Raw genomic sequence first — 20349 nt, 5'->3', positions numbered from 1 at the left:
AATCTTGGAGCACCTGGGTGGCTCAGATGGTTAAGTGTCTGACTCCTGATCTCAGTTCAGGTCTTGATCTCAGGGTCAAGCCCCATGCTAGATTCCACACTGGGCATGGAGCCTACTTCAAAAAGGAAAAAAGAAAGAAAAGGAAAGAGGGCAAAGGCCTTGGTTGAATTAACACTTCCTCAAAGAACATATACAAATGGCCAACAAGCAAATGAAAAGATATTCAACATACATAGTCATGAGGGGGAAAAAAAAAAAAGTCAAACCTACAATGAGATACCATCTTCACATCTACTGGAATGGGTATACCTTTTTTAAAAAGTAAAATAACAAATGTTGGTGAGGATGTAGGGGAAATTGGAATGCTTGTACACAGGGCAGCCACTGTGAAAATCAGTTTGGCGGTTCTTCAGTAAGTTTAAAAATATGGGATTACCATATGATCCAGCAATTCTACTCCTACATATACACCCTAAAGAACTGAAAACAGGACTCAAGCAGAGTACACAGGGTGTATGCCAATGTTCACAACAGTTGTGAAAGGTAGAAACACCCTAGTGTCTTTTTTTCACCCTAGTTTCCATCAAGAGATGAACGGATAAACAAAATGTGGTATAAAAACAAAGTGGAGGGACGCCTGTGTGGCTCAGTTGGTTGGACGACTGCCTTCGGCTCAGGTCATGATCCCGGAGTCCCGGGATCGAGTCCCGCATCGGGCTCCCAGCTCCATGGGGAGTCTGCTTCTCCCTCTGACCTTCTCCTCGCTCATGCTCTCACTCACTGTCTCTCAAATAAATAAATAAAATATTTTAAAAAACAAACAAAAAATAAATAAAATCTTTAAAAAAAAAAAAAAAAAAAAAAAGGGCGCCTGGGTGGCTCAGTGGGTTAAGCCGCTGCCTTCGGCTCAGGTCATGATCTCAGGGTCCTGGGATCGAGGCCCGCATCGGGCTCTCTGCTCAGCAGGGAGCCTGCTTTCTCCTCTCTCTCTCTGCCTGCCTCTCTGCCTACTTATAATCTCTCTCTGTATAAATAAATAAAATCTTTAAAAAAAAAAAATAAAAAAATAAAAAACAAACAAAAAAACAAAACAAAGTGGAACATTCTTCAGCCATAAAAAATGAATGAAGTTCTGGTTTGTGGTACCACGTGGATGACCCTGAAAAATTATGCTAAGAGAAATAAGCCAGATCGAAAGGACAAGTATTATATGATTTACATAAAACATCTCTAATAGTTAAATTCATAAACAGTAGATTAGAGGTTCCCAGGGGTTGGGGGGCCATGGGAAGTAGGGTTTATTAGTGAATGGATACATTTTCTCTAAGTGATGGAAAATTTTGGAACTAGACAGTGGTGGTTGCACAACATTTTGAAAATAATTAATGTCACTGAATTGTATACTTACAAATGGCAAATTTTAAAGTTTTTTTTTTTTTGACAGAGAAAGATCACAAGTAGGCGGAGCAGGCAGATAGAGAGGAAGGGAAGCAGGCTCCCTGCTGAGCAGAAAGCCCGACGCAGGGCTCCATCCCAGGACTCTGGGATCATGACCTGAGCCGAAGGCAGAGGCTTTAACCCACTCAGCCACCAAGGCGCCCCACAAATGGCAAATTTTATGTCAAATGTATTTTACAATAAAAAATTAATGAAGCAATGGGGCGCCTGGGTGGCTCAGTGGGTTAAGCCTCTGCCTTTGGCTCAGGTCATGGTCTCAGGGTCCTGGGATCGAGCCCCGCATCAGGCTCTCTGCTTGGCAGGGAGCCTGCTTCTCCCTCTCTCTCTGCTTGCCTCTCTGACTCCTTGTGGTCTCTCTCTCTGTCAAATAAATGAATAAAATTTAAAAAAAAAATAATGAAGCAAAAAATTTCATAAATTTTAAGAGAAACTTTCCAGTTAAGAATTCTTTTTTATTTTTTTTTTAAATTTTTTTTTTAAGGATTTTATTTATTTATTTGACAGAGAGAGATCACAAGTTGGCAGAGAGGCAGGCAGAGAGAGAGAGGAGGAAGCAGGCTCCCCGCTGAGCAGAGAGCCCGACGTGGGACTCGATCCCAGGACCCTGAGATCATGACCCGAGCCGAAGGCAGCGGCTTAACCCACTGAGCCACCCAGGCGCCCCTCCAGTTAAGAATTCTTAAATAAAAAAGGAAGGAAAGAAAACAATAAGATGAAAAATATTTTTCCTAGACACAAAGGACTTATACAGAATTCCTACAATTCAACAAAGCAGCATACTAAAACTCAGACAGATAACAGATTATGGAAAATATAAACAGTCAATAAATTAATAACAAAACCTTCAACTACAATGACAAAATTAGAAATGCACATTACTGTGGTCTGAATGTTTGTGTAGCCCCAAAAGTCATACACTGAAAACTTAATGCCTAACATGATGGTGTTAGGAGATGGGGCCTTTAGGGAGCTATTAGATTACTAGGGAAGGGCCTTCATCAATGAATTGGCACCTTTTAACAGGCCCCAGAGACCTAGCTTGCTCCTTCCCTTACATGGATGATACATGGTAAGTGTGTGACCAAGAACAAGGCCTTCCCCAGACCTGCACTCTGATCTTGGACTTCCAGGTCCCAGAACGGTGAGAAGTAAAATTCTGTTAAGTTAAACTAACCAGTATTTGGTATTTTGTTCTGTAACAGCCTGAATGGGACTAAGACATAAATCTAATTGAGTATCTTTGCACCTGTCACACTGGCACAATGATTTCTTTCCGTATACTTGCTTCACAGGCTCTTTGCTACATAGCACCAACAGTTTCGCAGGGAGCCCCACAAAGACTTTAATAGTAAGAGTGAGACTAAGCACTTCACACACACACACGCACTTACTGAACTTGGACAACAATCAGAGAGATGAGTACTCCTTTTAGATGTGAGGATACCAGGACAAACTGCTTAACCTGCCAGAGATCCCCAAACCAGTCAGAGGCAGAACTAGGGTTCTCACCTGGGGCAATCAGACCGCAGAGCCTGGGGGTTGAACTACTGCCATTCAGAGCCCGCTTTTTTTTTTTTTTAAAGATTTTATTTATTTATTTGACAGAGAGAGATCACAAGTAGGCAGAGAGGCAGGCAGAGAGAGAGAGGAGGAAGCAGCTCCCTGCTGAGCAGAGAGCCCGATGCGGGACTCGATCCCAGGACCCTGAGATCATGACCTGAGCTGAAGGCAGCGGCCCAACCCACTGAGCCACCCAGGCACCCCAGAGCCTGCTTTAATAACACCCAGAAACCTTCACGACGGACAAGGACAAGCACAGGCAGACGGTGTCCGTAAAGTATAAACTGGCACAAACTTTCTGGGAAATAACTTGACAATAAGCTGGCTTATAGATATATATAATATAACCCTCATCCTCCCAGTCAGACTACGGCTATCTTAAGATCAAACATAAAATACGGGGCGCCTGGCTCAGTCAGCAGAGTATCCGACTCTCAGTCTCAGGAGGGTTTTGAGTTGGGTATGGAGATGACTTTAAGAAATGGTGGGTATGCGGCGCCTGGGTAGCTCAGTTGGTTAAGCCTCCACCTTCTGCTCAGGTCACGATCCCAGGGTACTGGGATCAAGCCCTGCATCGGGCGCTCTGCTCAGCAGAGAGCCTGCTTCCTCCTCTCCCTCTTCCTGCCACTCTGCCTACTTGTGTGCTCTCTCTCTCTAATAAAGAAATAAAACCTTAAAAAAAAAAAAAAAGTTGGGTATGGAGATTACTTTAAAAAAATAAGTAAAAACTTTAATAAAAAATCAAACCTAAAATAAACAAAGATGCTAAGATTTTCACGTACAGATGCTCATGGATAAATTATCTTAAAAATGGAAAAAAATTCAAAATTAAAGAATGACTGAATAAATGATAACACAAGTATTATGGGATATTGTACAGGTATCAAAAGTTACATTCACAAAGTTTCGAGGCAATGACTAAATGATGGAAATACGTGATAATTATGAAACTATCAAATGGTTCATTAAAAAGGCTAGGAGGAATAATAGTGATGAAGAATGAAAGTGCTCATTGGGTGAGAAATTCAAGAAGGCTCACCACCATGCCTCCAGCTCCTGAAGGGCAGGTGCCCAAAAACTTACTGCATTTCTTCACGGTAGGATTATGAGATCATTTTCTTCCTTAGCTATCACCTCTGAATTTCAAATGAAAAAAATTTATATAAAAACAAGAGTTTAAAGGGAATAAGCCTGAACTGCCTTAGTAACAGTGAAATGCCTCAAGGAAGCACCATATCTGGTTCACTCCCATCTTTCCTCTCTGGTGAGTCTGGGTCTGCCCCTTCTCTGAGCTACAGTATTTACTAAGCCACTCCTAGAGGACCAGGACCAGGTGGTCAAGGCATGCGTCTGGACTACTATGCCTTTACCAGCCTGGCCCTGCCTTCACCCCAGCTGGGTGTACCCCAGGTCAGTCTGGGGAGAAGATTCCCCCTACTGACTTGGGCCCTATGGTACAGCAAGACCGGAGGCCCAGGTGTGGGGTACTAGTGAAGACCGTTGAGGGATCGGTTGCCAAGAGCACCGTAACTGCCTCCTTGAAACATTCCTTATACCAAGCCAGGGTCCCTGGGCAGTGACCATAGTAAGAACACAAGAGAGAAATGGGAAGAGGCAATGGAATGGGGAGATAGTAGCTATGGCCTACTGTCTCTGGACTCAGCTTCCACTAAATGGAAAGTGAGGCTTTGGCCTGGCCAGTCCCTAGAGACTCAACCCAAGCACACTGCATTCTACCACAACAGTCTCCACCTTGGACTTATGAAACTGCAGTCCATTGCAAAGGCTCCGCCAACATGACAACAGAGGGAGGCCTTGAAATGCTCTGGTTTAAGACTGCTGACAGCCACCTACCCTTGGAGCTGACCTGCACTCTCAGGCCACTGACATCATGGGGGAGACTGCCCCAAGTCTGACTACTCAAAACCATCCCATTCATTCTTGTCATTTTTGAACAGATCCATGGATTAACTCTTCTAATGTCAGTAGGATACAAAACTGCAATTAGAAAAGGGACAGGACAGATGGTCCTGGCCACCCTTCCACTTAGCACCTAACGATTCTCTACAGCGGGTAAGCCCTGGGGTTATTGGCTGAACCTTCCCACCCAGAGGCTCCTCTACCACCTACGCACTATGCCCTGAGTCCCACCATCTGCAAGCCTGGAGAAATCTTAAACACTCATCCTCAAAACCAGATTGGATGCTCCCACATTTAAAATTTCTGAGTGTGTACTGAAAACACTATAAAGTGTATCTTTCCTTCATTATTCAAACAAGCATGAAAATAAAGCATGAATCCAGTATCTGCTGTTCAAGTTGCAAGGACTTTTTAAAAAGGCATGACCTATAATCAGCATTAGAAGCAAGCCTCTGGGGCGCCTGGGTGGTTCAGTCATTAAGCCTCTGCTTTTGGCCAAGGTCATGATCCCAGGGTCCTGGGAGCTAGCCCTGCATCAGGCTCTCTGCTCAGCAGGGAGCCTGCATTCCCTCCTCTCTCTGCCTGCCTCTCTGCCTAACTGTGATCTCTATCTGTCAAATAAATAAATAAAATCTTAAAAAAAAAAAAAGAAAGAAGAAGAAGAAGAAAGCATCTAGAGTCAGCATGTTCTATGTTCTGCTTTGGCAAAGTAGCCAATCTGCCCATAAGGAAAGAGTCTACACAACAATGTAGTGCAGGGACAGGCACAAGAAAAGGGCCTGAGGCTCACAGGGAAAGTGGGGATGAAAAGAGGAGGCAGTGGAGACTGAAGAACAGGAAGGAAGGGAGCACTCGCGATGAAGTCCTGGTTGTGAGCTGGGGAAACTGGAAGGCACACGGTGTCCAAGTGAGGCCACCTCATGGACAGAGGGTGTGGCTCTGGGGAGAGGGCAGGAACAGAGGCAAGGACAGGACTCCTTCACGTACAGTAATAATCTAGTCATCTATGATGCTGGATGAAGCAGGGGCCCAAGAAACAGCACTAAAGAAAGGCAGGAGACTAAACAAGGTCCATGTCTGAGAGCTCACAGGAAGCAGCAGCAAGACAGGAATGAGTGGTACAAGGTCACAGAACCGGAGGCTGCACGGGCTCCAAAGGCTGGAGAGGCGAGCAGGCTCTACGGCTGCTGAGGCTGAGGTGCTGAGGACAGAGGGGAACCCATGTGCTCACTGTGAGATGGTTCTAGGAGGGTGGGAGAAACTGGGATTGCAAACTGGAGTTAGTACAGGATGAGGCTCTCAAGGGGTGAGGAGATGAAAGGATGGACAAAGAGCAGACACTAAATCAAGAGGACAGGAAGGCCACAGGAAGGCCATTGTTAGGAGCAAGCCTGAGCCGATGTGAGGGCAGAAGTCTGTGAGGCAGAGGGAACAGGAGCTGTAGGGGTCAGAAAGTAGAGGCAGAAGCCCCAAACAAGACACTGGGTGAGGGGACCAGGCAGGCCATTAGACAAAGGGATTTGAAACCAACAGAAGGCACATATTGGAGGGTACTAGGAATAAAGCCTGGAACGCAAGTGTCCAGAGGCTTAGACATACAGATGCAAAACCGGGCAGGGAAGCAAAGAAAAGATCTAGATGGGAAAGCCACCATCTCCCAAGAAAGGTCAGAGAAGGCAGCCCCGTCTGGACAAACGGGGCCAGGCATGGAGAAGCCAGGGAAGAGAGGAGCACAAAAACACTCTCCTTTCCCTGGGCAATAACCACAGACGTGGAACACTTGGGGCCCCCCAGAATCTTACAAAAGATGGGATTCTACTCAGGCACCTGAGGATAAAGTCCCTGCCTTATTATATCCTAGAGTGACAGCCCACTTCTGCACATCTCTTGGCTGCCTCACCTAAGAGCCTACTTGGGAGCAGAGAGGTCAGCCCAGCACACACATCACCTTGAAGAATAATCTGGTAAGAAGTGGAAGTGTTCAATACTCACAGGAACAATAAGCCCTTGCCAAGTCAATAAATTAGCTTCATCAACCTGGATGTTACGGAAGTTTTTCATTCCACATTTGCGGATTTCTTCAAGCTCCTGTTGATTAACAAAGCATAAAGGGGTGTCAAATAGGGGAAAGCACCACACATTAAGATCCCTCCTGACTCCCTCAAATTAAACCAAGTGCCAAAACCACTGATGACCAAATTGCAGAGTGTGGACTAGACTGTGACTGGTCTGGTTAAGAGGCCTGGAGCCACAGTGGTCCCCTCAAACCCATGCCCCAGACCAAGACAGGCCCCACTTCAGTGACCCCACAGAACTCAGTGGGATAAGTAACTGTCTTCTGCAGACACATCACCTCCTCTTTGGGCTGGTCACCAGACCTCTGTTTAAACACCCTCAGACCCCTGCACAGGGCAGTCACGCAGCAGAGGTGCAAGAAGGTGCTACAGACCTGATTTCTTCCGACCAAGATTTATTAAGCTATGAGTCAGATGTCAAAGACTAGGAGCAAACGCATACCCACCAGGTTTTCTACCCAGTGCGTAAGTGTGATTTCAGAACTCTGTGTCAGCAGGGACACGTGGCGAAGAGAACTATCTAGTCTGGGATGGGAGGGGGACAGGAGCCTTTCACTGACCCTCTGTTTCCTCAGCTTCAAAAGAGGGGTAGTAAGACCCAGAGCTGAACACAACGAAGGGGAAATCATGTTGTACATAACAGAACCCTTTGCAAATGAGGGATTATTATACAAATAGTCCAGGCAGCACATGCCTTTCCTCCAGAAAGCATGACCAAGGGACTAACTACTTCAGGGCCCTGCCTGAGAGGTCTTTAGGCTACAGTCTGTCGCTTGTTTTTTACTGTGCACCACCGCTTCTCCAACAACTCCAGTCAACCTCCAGCAGGCATCATGACCCAAGACCCAAGGTGCGCCTGTCTGCTCACCTTCCCAATATTCCTCCATTCTCAGACACCTGCAGTGACACAATTCCTCCAATAGCCCAACCTGGCCTCATGTTCCTGGTACAAAAACCTCCTCCATGTCCTGGGTACCTTCTTCTGCATCCCTAGAGCACCACCACCCAGCTGAGGAGGCAGGACAGCTTCCTCAAGGGCCCTGGCTTCCTCCTTGTTGGTCCAGCCCATGTACCCTTTTGCATCTGGGAAGCCCCTCCTTGTGTGATGTGATGGCCCACAACGGCACAGAAGCTCTGAACTACTTCAAGCCCAAAAGATCCTTTGCACTCCACATTCCCACCACACCAGCAACAGTTTACAAGGCCCCGTGGGGAAACAATTCCAGACGAAGTGAGAACTGAGCCACTGTCACAGGTTCTAAGTTGGAGGATGTGTGGTTTGCCCGGCATGGAGTGGGCTGAGAAGGGTATCAAATGAACACGCAAAACAGACAGCTGGGACATGCCGGTGCTTCACGGCAGGCGACACGCCCGACCAAGTTTCTTCCCACAGGGTGCTGCCGCTTGTCAACGCTAGCTGCCCACCACAACCACCTGGGCTTAAGGCCCCAGCCCTGGAAATTCTGGTCCAGCAACTGTGGGGTGGAGTCTGAAATGGGGGATTTTTAACAAGCTCCACAGTGAGAGGAGAGAGCCACTGCCACTGGGAGAGTAGCTCCATTTCTAAGCAACACTCAGCTTCCGTGAGGAAGCTAGTTGCAGTGGCTGTGGCCCCTGCGGTGGAGAAGGCATGGTCCCGCCCCTCTTCCTGAGCCTGGAGGAAGGAGAGCATGGAACCTGAGAGACCACTCAACCTGCCAACTGCCATCTGGTCCTCCTGCTAGTGCCCAGGACTCATCAGAAACACTCCCCTGGGGACAAAGAAGCCTTCAGGATGGGGAGTAAATAAATTTCACTCTACGACCACTCTGTCCCACTCCCTGAACAGTATGTAAGTTCCATGAGGGCAAGCTTGAAGGCAGAGATCTAAAAGCCCCAGGAGCTCATGGTCATGCTCAAATACTTGCTTAATTACCAGGATAGTGAAGGGACAGGAAGCTGGGTAGTGGGGAGGAAAAAAAGACTCTGGGATAGAAAAGGCTCTCCATATATTTGATCTTCTGGTCCCTGATGCAAGATACTAGAAAAAGATTCCCAGCTAGACACAAATCCTACCAAGCTATCAGAAATGTTTTAAACCAAAAGTAGTCAGAAAAACAATTCCAGAGAGCTCTGAAACTGGACAACCAGTGAGATCATATTCACTTTTCATGGGAGAAAATTAGTTTTAAAATAATCTGTACATATAATCTGTGGCTTCAGAAATCCACATACTAACAACAGGATGTATCAGTAATAAGCCAAGAAGGTAAATTTCAAAAGAATTACAAAAATATGGCAAGATGAGACTCCAGTATAAACTGTGAGTGAAAACCTGCACCTTGCTCAAGAAAAAGGGAAGAAGGAGTGGGCACCGTGGGCAGGAGTACAGAGAGGGCACCTACTGGTGCTCTGACACCAAGAGACACATGAACATTGGGGTCTCCAGCTGGCTCCGTCGGTACATGATTCAATCTCAGGGTCATGAATTCAAGCCCCACACTGGCCATGGAGCCTACTTAAAAAGAGAAAGAGATACATGCACAAAGATAAAAGCCATACTGAGGTAGAGGATGCCATTCCTCCTACCCTATGCCAGAGAGGAAAGGTGACACTACTGTTGGCAGAACTGGGAGGCTCAAGGACTCCAACGCTTCGTTATCAATTGCTGGTCATCAGATAAACTCTCAATTTACCTTGCTGTCAAGTTAAGCTTACCAAAGAGCGGAAGAGGCAACCTCCTTTGCATAATTCTAACCAACAAGGAAGAAGTGATTACAACAAGGCAGAAGTGAGAGAAACCAAGTCAAACAAACAAGCTAGCAAGCCCTATAAATCTCCAGGGAATGCTGGGCAGCCCTAGGAGAGCCTTTCTCAACAGGGTGGCGCCGCCATCCAGGCAGGACTTTGCACTTGAGCATCCCGAGCCCTGCCCATTACATGCCAAGCATTGTGACACCACACCCCACCCCAATTTCCCAACATCCTCTAGAGGTCCAGCTGCTGAGAACCCCTGGCACCGTCAGAGGCCAGGATGCTAAAAGTCTTGCATTGCACAAGCAGGCCCTCCAGTCAAGAACTATTCCGCCCACAATGCCAACCACACCTCCACCAAGGAGAACAACTTGAAGAATGGATTCAAGTCATTCAGAGAAAAGAGATTCATACAAAGGTCTGAGACTCGAAAAGGCAAGATGACTCAAGATGCTTGACAAATCCTCAAGCAAAAGTGCTCTCCTGTAACTCAGCATGAACCTGAGAAGGAAGAACTGGAGAAGAAATTTATTATTGTTTTTTAAAGATTTTATTTATTCACTAGACAGACAGAGATCACAAGTAGGCAGAGAGAGAGGAAGGGAAGCAGGCTCCTTGCTGAGCAGAGAGCCCAATGCAGGGATCCATCCCAGGACCCTGAGATCATGACCCGAGCCGAAGGCAGAGGCTTTAACCCACTGAGCCACCCAGACGCCCCTGGAGAAGGAATTTAAAGAGACCAATGTAAGTTCAGAGTTCAAATTCAAAAGGGTACTATTATTATAAATGATGGGAAAAAAGGGACCTGACAAAGGAAAACAGAGGGACCCAGCTCCAGAACAGAGTCAGGAAGACCAAAGCCAAGAACGACAGGAGCTTACAAAATAAGCCCACAAAGGTTTGTTTCAGTTCTGCAAGAAGCTGTCCTGGATCAGCCAGGACAACCCAAATACTGACAACCCAAAAGAAGAGCACGAGGGAAAGCAGAACAAGCCAACTAGCTCACTCCTCCTGGTAGGGAAGAGCAGGCTTCCCAGCCACGGCAATTGGTAAAGGAGAAAGAGAGCAGTGCTTCTCCAAATGAGGTCCATTTCTGATCCCAGAGGTGGATCTCAATGTACTGAGGGACGCCAAAAGAGCATGGGCATGCTGCCCAGCTCTTCAAAAGGGGAAAAGCCCACTGCCTAGACTCTAGCCCAGAGAGCTTGATGCCCATCCCAGGCCAGGGTGCGGCAAGCTCCAGAAACAGACCACAGACTAATAGCTCCGAGAAACAAACAGAAGACAACCCTGACCCCAGCAGGAGCGGGCTACTCCACATCCCACAGAACCTTCAGCTCATCAAGACAGCAGGAGACAGCTATCCACAGTGGGCTGTCACAAAACTACAGTGTGTGCATCTGAGTTTGGGCAAAGTATTTAAGGAAGTCTTTTTTTCTTCTTTGGAGATCTACGATGGGCAACCATTCAAAATCTTCCCAAACAACCATTCAAAATCTTCCCAAACAACCCTCACACAGGACCTGAGAACCCTTCACAAGCCAGTGATTCAAAATTAGCTTGTGACCATGGTCCTCTTTAAGAAATCCATACAGGGGGCACCTGGGTGACTCAGTGGGTTAAAGCCTCTGCCTTCGGCTCAGGTCATGATCTCAAGGTCCGGGGATGGAGCCCCACATCGGGCTCTCCGCTCAGCAGGGAGCCTGCTTTCCCCTCTCTCTCTCTGACTGCCTCTCTGCCTCCTTGTGATCTCTGTCAAATAAATAAAATCTTAAAAAAAAAGAAAGAAATCCAGACAGAAGTACAGAGGAAAAATCAGCTGTGAAAGCCAGGGCTGCTTCAGATGTCAAATCAGTGCTATGGACAGCAAGTCACAAGGTAGGGGGTGCTTATATAGTTTTAAAAAGCATATTCGACAGCATCCTGTAATTTCTTATCTGTTGACTGGAAAAGAGCACACTGTACCCCGAAAGGAACCACAAAAAGTAAAGCTGAGCACCATCTTCTTGGCTGTTGAGATGAGGTTAGAAGAGCAGAGAAGTACTACTCTAGTAACCTGGAGGTCAGAGCAAGGGAGGCCCAGCAGGCAACAGCAGAGGATAATCAGTTCATGGAAGGGAAGCTGTCAGGCCCTGGAGAATGGGGGAAAAACCAAACCATTGCAGAGAAGGGAACAGGTGTGTCCATGTGTTAGAAATGTATGCAAAGCCCCAGAAGGAAGAAATCACCGGGTATGTTTGGGAAGCAATTGGGAGCCAAATCTGGCTCAAGTGTTAACTAATGTTGGGGGACTCTCAATCAGACGGCACCCAAAGGCCCCAGGAGAGTTATTTAATACTCATATGCAGAGAGATGGGACAGAGAGGGAGGGTGGAGGGAGAAAGCCTGAATCGTGCCTAGGCCTCATTCTAGAACTGCAGGATCAGAATCTCCAGAACAAGGCTGGGCACTTGTGCCAAGAAGTCCCCCAGTAACACTGAGGTGCACGCCCGTTTAAGAACCACCATGCCCGGTGCGCCTAGACTCTGTTGGTTAAGCATCTGCCTTCGGCTCAGGTCATAATTCTGGAGTGCTGGGATCCAGTCCCACAGAGTCCCCACATTGAGCTCCCTGATCACTGGGGAGTCGGCTTATCCCTCTACCCTTCTCCTGCTCATGATCTCTCTCACTCTCTCTCCCCCAAATAAATAAAGAAAATCTTAAAAAAAAAACAAAAAACCCACCATGCTTATCCAATCCCATCTTTTACAAAGGAAGATAACTGAGGCTCTGATTAATTCAGTGTCATTTCCATGACTAGAAATAAGCTCCTAAAAGAGCTAACACCTCCCACTGAGCCAGGCACACAGAAGCAGTGTAAGGAATCCTTTTTACTGCAACAAGTCTGTGGTAACAGAAACCTGGAAATCTTTCTAACTTTTTTTTTAAAAAAATGAATGCTTACTATGACTTACATTGGTTACTTTACTGTTCTCTGTTCTGAAACTTCCTATAGACAAAAAATTCAGTATATTGCAATCCTCAACCATTCTCTTCAGCACTACTTTTATATATTATACAGAGAAACAATGTTTTGATTTGACAATCAGTTGCTTCAACAGCTGTCAAACTGTCATTGGACTAGAAAGAGCAGAAGCCCCTGGAGCTGGACAGGCCTGAGCTTAAGCCCCTGCCCCACCCTTCATTCCCCCTGAAGCTCCCAGCCTTCCAGTAGTCTCACCTGAAAAATAGGAAACCAAATTCATAGGGCTCTACTGAGAATTACAAAAAACACTGTAAGTGCTTAACACTTAGCACCCCTTGAAGATATTCAATTAATGTTAGTTTCATTCCCTTCCATAATTATATCACAGTAGTTCTTAAAATCCAAGACAGTGTTGAGGCACCAACATATATTCCCTCCTCTACATAACAGGGAATAGACCCGATATGGCGTTAACAGCCTATGACCAGAACTCAAAGGATCTTAAATTAGAAATGACTGTGGAGGCGCCTGGGTGGCTCAATCGGTTAAGCATCTGCCTTCAACTCTCCCCTCAGCTCTCTGCCCCTCTACCCTGCTTGTGTGCGTGCGTGCCTCTCTCTCAAATAAATAAGTTTTTTAAAATATTTATTTATTTATTTGACAGCATGCGTGCGCATGCAACACAGCAAGCATGTGCAGGACACAAACAGGAGCGACAGAGGGAGAAGCAGGCTCTCCACCGAGCAGGGAGCCCAATGCAGGGCTCGATCCCAGGCATGACCTGAGCCAAACGCAGATGCTTAACTGACTGAGCCACCCAGGTGCCCAAATAAATCACCTTAAAAAATAAGTTTGTCATGTGAAAGAAAGGAAAAGAAAAACGGAAGGAATATGTTTATAGTTGTTGGCACAAAGCTTTTCCAGAAATGAACTGATCAACTTATCTCAATAAAAGAAAGAAAATGAAAGGGAAAAGAAAAGGAAAAGGAAAAAGAAACACAGGCAGAGGGGTTGCTAAGAATACATCACCACCACACTCCCCTTTGTAGGGCAACAGTTTAGTGTCGTCATCCCCTTCAAAATCCCAACAAAAAACAGAAATGTGTTGGGGCGCCTGGGTGGCTCAGTGGGTTCAAGTCTCTGCCTTCAGCTCGGGTCATGATCAGGTCTGGGACAAAGCCCCACATCGGGCTCTCTGCTCAGCGAGGAACCTGCTTCCTCCTCTCTCTCTGCCTGCCTCTCTGCCTACTTGTGATCTCTGTCTGTCAAATAAATAAAATCTTTTTTTAAAAAATGTGAAAAACAGGGCGCCTGGGTGGCTCAGTGGGTTGAGCCGCTGCCTTCGGCTCAAGTCATGATCTCAGGGTCCTGGGATCGAGTCCCGCATCGGGCTCTCTGCTCAGCAGGGAGCCTGCTTCCCCCTCTCTCTCTCTCTACCTGCCTCTCTGCCTACTTGTGATCTCTGTCAAATAAATAAATAAAATCTTTAAAAAAAAATTAAAAAATTAAAAAAATAAAAAATGTGAAAAACAGAATGATAAAATACCATAGAGAAAGGGAGAAATGCTAGGGAAGAGGTGATCTTTTAGGAAAGCAAGGTATTTCTGGAGGTAATCTCCAAAAACAAAGATGCTCCAGAAGATGTGTGCCTTCCAAGTAGGAGATCCACACCCAAAGCAGCCATGTGAAAGGCCGGAGGAAGACCCTGACAGAGAAGCCTGAGCGGTGGTTGGTTACAACACTCAGCAGTATTTACAATGAACAGCACATAGAATAGGGACTAGAAGCTCCCAACATCCCTTGGAGGAAGGCACGTCAGGCGTATTAGCTTCACCTTACAGCTCATAAAGCTGATGTTCAGAGATGCCCAAGTCACAGGCCTTTTACAGGGTAAGGCCAGGACTGGAGACCGAGTAGAATCTCTCAGCCACACAAAGCAGTGGGTGAGGGTGGCCAAGCCTTCACTGCAAACAGGCAACGCAGGGCCTCCTATTTCCTAAGCAGGATCCTGGGAGGGCTTGCCTGCTCTGGAATAGCACTCGCCCAAAGTTACAATGACAAAGACATGAACAGATACAGCTTAGAGACAGATACTGCCCTAACCCTTCACAGCTGGCCCTTAAGTGTTTATGCTGTGCAAGGAATGTTTCTAGGCTCCTCTTGTCCAGGTAAAATGAAACCGGGCAGATGGAGCTGGATGTCTAAGGGAAAGTTACACAAACCTGCCTTAAATCTAAGTACAGCATCACTCTCAAGTACCAGCTCCACAATTGGTAGGACATTAATAATTTGAAAAAAAAAAAAAACCAACTTCCTGCTTTTTTGTGTCATGGGAGCCAAGTAACTAATTTTGACAGAAATGTGCTTTCCAAGCTTGCACAAAGCAACCAGTGGCAATGACGCTAAATCATGACGTTAATATTAAGTTCAAAATACTTTACATCTAAACATAAAGTTTCAAAACCCCCCAAATATGATTCTCTTACTTCAACGAATACTCAGCAAAGGAGGCGGAACCCAAAGCAACATATGAACCCTTGCATGGGTCAGCAGTACTCCATCTTATACTTAGTTATTATGACAACTAACGTGCTCAACTCCTATCATAACTCTACAAAGTAGTCATGAAACTACATGAAATGAAACTACAAAGTTGTTTCATTATCCTGTTGCACAATCAGCACACTGAGGCTCAAGGTGATGACAGAAACAAGTCCGTGGTAGAAGTGAAGATCAAAACTCGCGTCCCTGTCATTCAACCACAGCACCACCAGAGCAGTGGGCCACTGTCAAGAGGTCATTCTAAGAGGACATTCTGAAAAGAACATTCAGAACAGGCTTATAGGAACGCACTGCCCACACACCTCCAGGTGAGCGTGGCTGGGGCCCAGCTGAGTGGGCTCTGATGTCAGCTCCACACACAGTCCGCTTCTGGATGTACCGTGCCCCTGGAATAGGTTTCTGTCCCCATCTGAACATGGTTGTACCTGGCATTCTTGACCTATGCCACACACTCCAAAGTCCAGAGCCCCAGCACGAGTGACTAGAATGAGAATCCCGTGTGTAAAATACCTGGCAGGTCTCCTTCTGTAAGGTTAGCTTTCCTGTGCTGAGTTTTCTTAACAAGAGGTACACTAGTATGAAGCAGATATTTTACAAATCATGTCAGAAGGGACTCAGAGGCTGTTCAACTTCTGAGTTGTACCCATTCTCCAATTCTGTGACAGAGTCAGGCAGCATCCCCTCTCAGAAAGACAGAGCACCACCATGAGCACTGGATTTGACATTACTGACTGCTATGCTGGCAAATGTGCCTGCTGGGCCACGGACTGTCAAAATAGTATTTCACTCCTCCGCTGAACTGTGCTGGTAAAGAAGTAGAAACAAAATCTGACAAGATCACGAAGTACAGAAAACAATCATCAACACTGACCCAAAAATATTAAAAACTGAACAAAACCGGGACACCCGGGTGGCTCAGTTGGTTAAGCATCTGTCTCCAGCTCAGGTCATGATCCCAGAGTCCTGGGATCGAGCCCCACTTCAGGCTCCCTGCTCAGTGGGGAGGCTGCTTCTCCTTCTCCCTCTGTCTGCCGCTCCCCCTGCTTGTGACCTCTCTGTCTAGTGGATAAACAAAACCTTAAAAACAAACAAACAAAAAAAACTGAACAAACCCAAACCACCACCTAACCTGAAATGAATTCTCCTCCTATCCACCATGTCCCTCCTTCCTTAAAAACCAAAAGCAGGGGTGGCTGGGTGGCTCAGTGGGTTAAGCCTCTGCCTTCGGCTGGGGTTGTGATCTTAGGGTCCTGGGATCAAGCCCTGCATCGGACTCTCTGCTCAGCAGGGAGCCTGCTTCCTTCCTCTCTCTCTGCCTGTTCCTCTGCCTACTTGTGATCTCTCTGTCAAATAAATAAATAAAATCTTGAAAAAAAAAAAAAAATCAGGGGTGTCTGGGTGGCTCAGTTGTTGGGCATCTGTATTCAGCTTGGGTTGTGATCCTGGGGTGCTGGGACTGACAGCCCTGCATCGGGCTCCCTGCTCAGCGGGAAGTGTGCCTCTCCCTCTCCCACCACCCCTGCTTGTGTTGTCCCCTCTCTTGCTGTCTCTTCCTCTGTCAAATAAATAAGTAAATAAAATCTTTAAAAAAAAAAAAGTTGCTATGGAAAGACCCTAAGAGCAGGGAGGCCTGGGCAGTGAGTGTGCCAGGCTCCACTGTGAGCCTGTGAGTGGTGCCCCCCAAGCCTGTCAAGGGGACCTCTTTAAGCTCTGGAATTTTAAACAGACTGCACAAAGGGCCAGGAGGAAAAACAGAACAACCACCAGAAAGAAGCAACCTTCCTTAACTTTCTGCTTCAGGGCTGAAACAGAAGACAAAAAGCAACAGGATTATTTCTGGGACTGCAACTACTTATTTGAGAGTTTCCTTCAGGGCAACTCCGACGGTGGAGCTTCCGTCTCTTGATTTCAGCTCAGGTCATGATCTCAGGTTTGTGGGATCGGCCCAGTGTCAGATTCTCTCCCCTCCTCTCCCTCTCCTTGCACATATGTTTGCCCTCTCTTACTCTTTTAAATAAATAAAATCTCTTTAAAAAAAAAAAAAAGAGAGAGAGAGAGGGGCACCTGGGTGGCTCAGTTGTTAAGTGTCTGCCTTCAGCTTGGGTCTTGATCCCGGGGTCCTGAGATCAAGACCCACATCCGGCTCCCTGATCAGGAGGAGACCTGCTTCTTCCTCTCCCACTCCCCCTGCTTGTGTTCCCTCTCTCGCTGTGTCTCTCTCTGTCAAATAAATAAATAAATAAAATCTTTAAAAAAGAGAGAGAGAGAGAGAGTTCCGTTCAAATTCCCATCCCCTACCCCCAGCTCAGCACCATTCAGCATCTTGAACTGCACCTCGGCTCATCTCTGGACACAGTGACAGTCATCGCACTGAGCATAATACATGCAGGACAGAAAGAAATAATACAAGGGTGAGATCCTGAGATACTGGGAAGACTAATTTTGAATTCAAGAGCTTTTCAATTTCGCTGGAAAAAGTATGTATTTTTGAACAAAGACGCACAAGTTCACACAGCTGTCTCAAGAAACTTCTTGCCTGGGTGGCTCAGTGGGCTAAACCTCTGCCTTCGGCTCACGTCATGATCTCAGGGTTCTGGGGTCGAGCCCCGCACTGGGCACTCTGCTCAGCAAGGACCCTGCTTCCCCCTCTGCCTGCCACTCTGCCTACTTGTGGTCTCTCTCTCTGTGTCAAATAAATAAATAAAATCTTAAAAAAACAAAGAAAGAAAGAAAGAAACAAACAAACCTCTTGCTAACCATAAGGAACAGGTTACTTCAAGAGGCAGGAGAGAGGGGAGGGTAAGAGAATGGGCTCTGCCTCTGGTGAGGTCGTGTCCTGGCATGCCACCCCTACCTGGCCCAGCCCACCTTTTCAGCACTGAGCCCTCTCCTCCTGCCAGGGTGCTCTCCTCACTGTCCTGGGATGTGTCTTGCTGACTCTCAATAATAATAATAATCTATTCGTATCTCACACTTAGGATATGCTAAGCATGCTCCAGAATACATGATACATACTAATTTATTTCACTTTCACACCCGGTGAAGTAAACAAACACACAGAGATCAAGTAACTTGCCCAAGTTCCTCCACTAAGATGTGGCAGGCCTAGGATATGCAACCTCCAGAAGCTCTTTTAAAAATATATATATCGGGGCGCCTGGGTGGCTCAGTGGGTTAAGCCTCTGCCTTCAGTTCAGGTCATGATCTCAGGGTCCTGGGATCAAGCCCCGCATGGGGCTCTCTGCTCAGCAGGGAGCCTGCTTCCCCCATCTCTCTCTGCCTGCCTCTCTGCCTACTTGTGACCTCTCTCTCTCTCTTTCTGTCAAATAAATAAATAAAATTAAAAAAAAAATATATATATATATATATATATATATATATTTGGGGGGGGGGGGCGACCAGGTGGCTCAGTGGGTTAAAACCTCTGCCTTCGGCTCAGGTCATGATGCCAGGGTCCTGGGATCGAGCCCCGCATCAGGCTCTCTGCTCAGCAGGGAACCTGCTTCCTCCTCTCTCTCTGCCTGCCTCTCTGTCTACTTGTGATCTCTCTCTGTCAAATAAATAAATAAAATCTTTTTTTTTTAAAAAGTTTTTTTTTACTTATTTATTTGGCAGAGAGAGCAGGAGAACACAATCAGGGGGAACAGGAGGCAAGGGAGAGAGAGGAGCAGGCTCCCCACTGAGCTGGGAGCCCAATGCAGGATTCGATTCCAAGACCCTGGGATCATGACCTGAGCCAAAGGCAGACACCTAACCAATTTAGCCACCCAGGCACCCCTCCAGAAGCTCTTAACCAGTACACCGTATTCTTCCTCTCAATAGCTTTGCCCCGAATGAAAGACCCTTTCCTCCCCCATTTTTCACTGAGGTGAGGGTTAGGTTTATCTAACAGGACAAGACCGGCTAGAGGAAACCTGGAGGCAAAAGCTCTCACAGGTGAGCAGCCTGCTGCTTCTCCTGGATCCTGAAGCTGAGGATACATCTGACTCCCTCAAGTGAAAGGCCCAGGCACCTCTTAGCCACCTGTCCCTAAACCCATCAGCATCGTCATCCATGACGTCCCTTCATGGAGAAACAAGTCTTCCAGTGGCTGGGCAGAAAACTTAGTCCTGCCAGGGAAGAGGGAAGGCTCAGAGTTTTAGAGGGCCAGGTGCACTGGATATACCAATCTAGGGTAAAACTAGGCCACTTACCCACTGCTTCTGGAAAATTCCTCAGGGCTGGCCTAACTAAAACCTAAAAAAGGGACAGCACAAAGTCAGAAGCAAGCAGCCATATTGGGAGGCAGGTGAACCATCACCACGGTTTCCCAGGACCCTATGAGAGTCATAGCCATTGCCTGCATCCACTCTGAGGGATGAAACCTACTTAACCTCACTGGCTGCCAGGCACCTCCCCTCAACAATCCAAACCTTTACTTATTCTTGAAAGGTTAGACCAAGTTCCACCTTCTTCTCAATGTCAGAGGATCTTTCCCTCCCCTGTACTCCATTATTCGGCTGGCATACATCCAGCATACAGTGGACAGACCAGGATCTCTTTGTTCTACATGCATGCCATTTTTCCTCCCTCACAGAGCTCCTCGAATGCAGAGCCAAGAGGAGGGGCCCTGTCTTAAAGGACAAGAAATTACCTGATGTGGAGAAGAGGCAGGGATGCCCATTAAGAGACCCAAAGGGGCAAAGCATGTTTAGGGGATCCCACGGGTAAGTGGGGAAAGAGACTGTCAAGACCAGAGCTTGAAGGAACATGCTAAGAAATGTGGGGTTTTATTTTATTTTTTTTTATTTCTAAAGATTTTAATTTATTTATTTGACAGAGAGATCACAAGTAGGCAGAGAAGCAGGCAGAGAGAGAGGAGGAAGCAGGCTCCCCGTTGAGCAGAGAGCCTGATTCAGAGCTCGATCCCAGGACCCTGGGATCATGACCTGAGCCAAAGGCAGAAGCTTTAACCCACTGAGCCACCCAGGTGCCCCTTTTTTAATTTTTTAAAAATATTTTATTTATTTGAGAAACAGAAAGAGAATGAGTGAGAAAGACCATGAGAAGGAGTAGAGTCAGAGAGAACAGACTCCC

At 46.7% G+C, this 20349-nt stretch overlaps 1 protein-coding gene across 2 annotated transcripts in view; it reads right to left on the bottom strand.

The window, feature by feature from the left end:
* Positions 1–20349, bottom strand: part of UBE2L3 (ubiquitin conjugating enzyme E2 L3) — a 60553-nt gene that overhangs the window by 34543 nt on the left and 5661 nt on the right. The window contains exon 2 of one of the 2 annotated variants that reach the window (XM_032309816.1): positions 6931–7026. The exons of the other annotated variant lie outside the window; for it this stretch is intronic. Coding sequence (XP_032165707.1) covers positions 6931–7026 — 96 coding nt within the window. The remainder of the gene's footprint in view (positions 1–6930; positions 7027–20349) is intronic. 2 annotated transcript variants of the gene reach the window in all.

This window comes from Mustela erminea, chromosome 13 (assembly GCF_009829155.1).
Source record: "Mustela erminea isolate mMusErm1 chromosome 13, mMusErm1.Pri, whole genome shotgun sequence".
Classification (NCBI taxonomy): Eukaryota; Metazoa; Chordata; class Mammalia; order Carnivora; family Mustelidae; genus Mustela; species Mustela erminea.
This window is presented reverse-complemented; position numbering and strand designations above follow the sequence as displayed.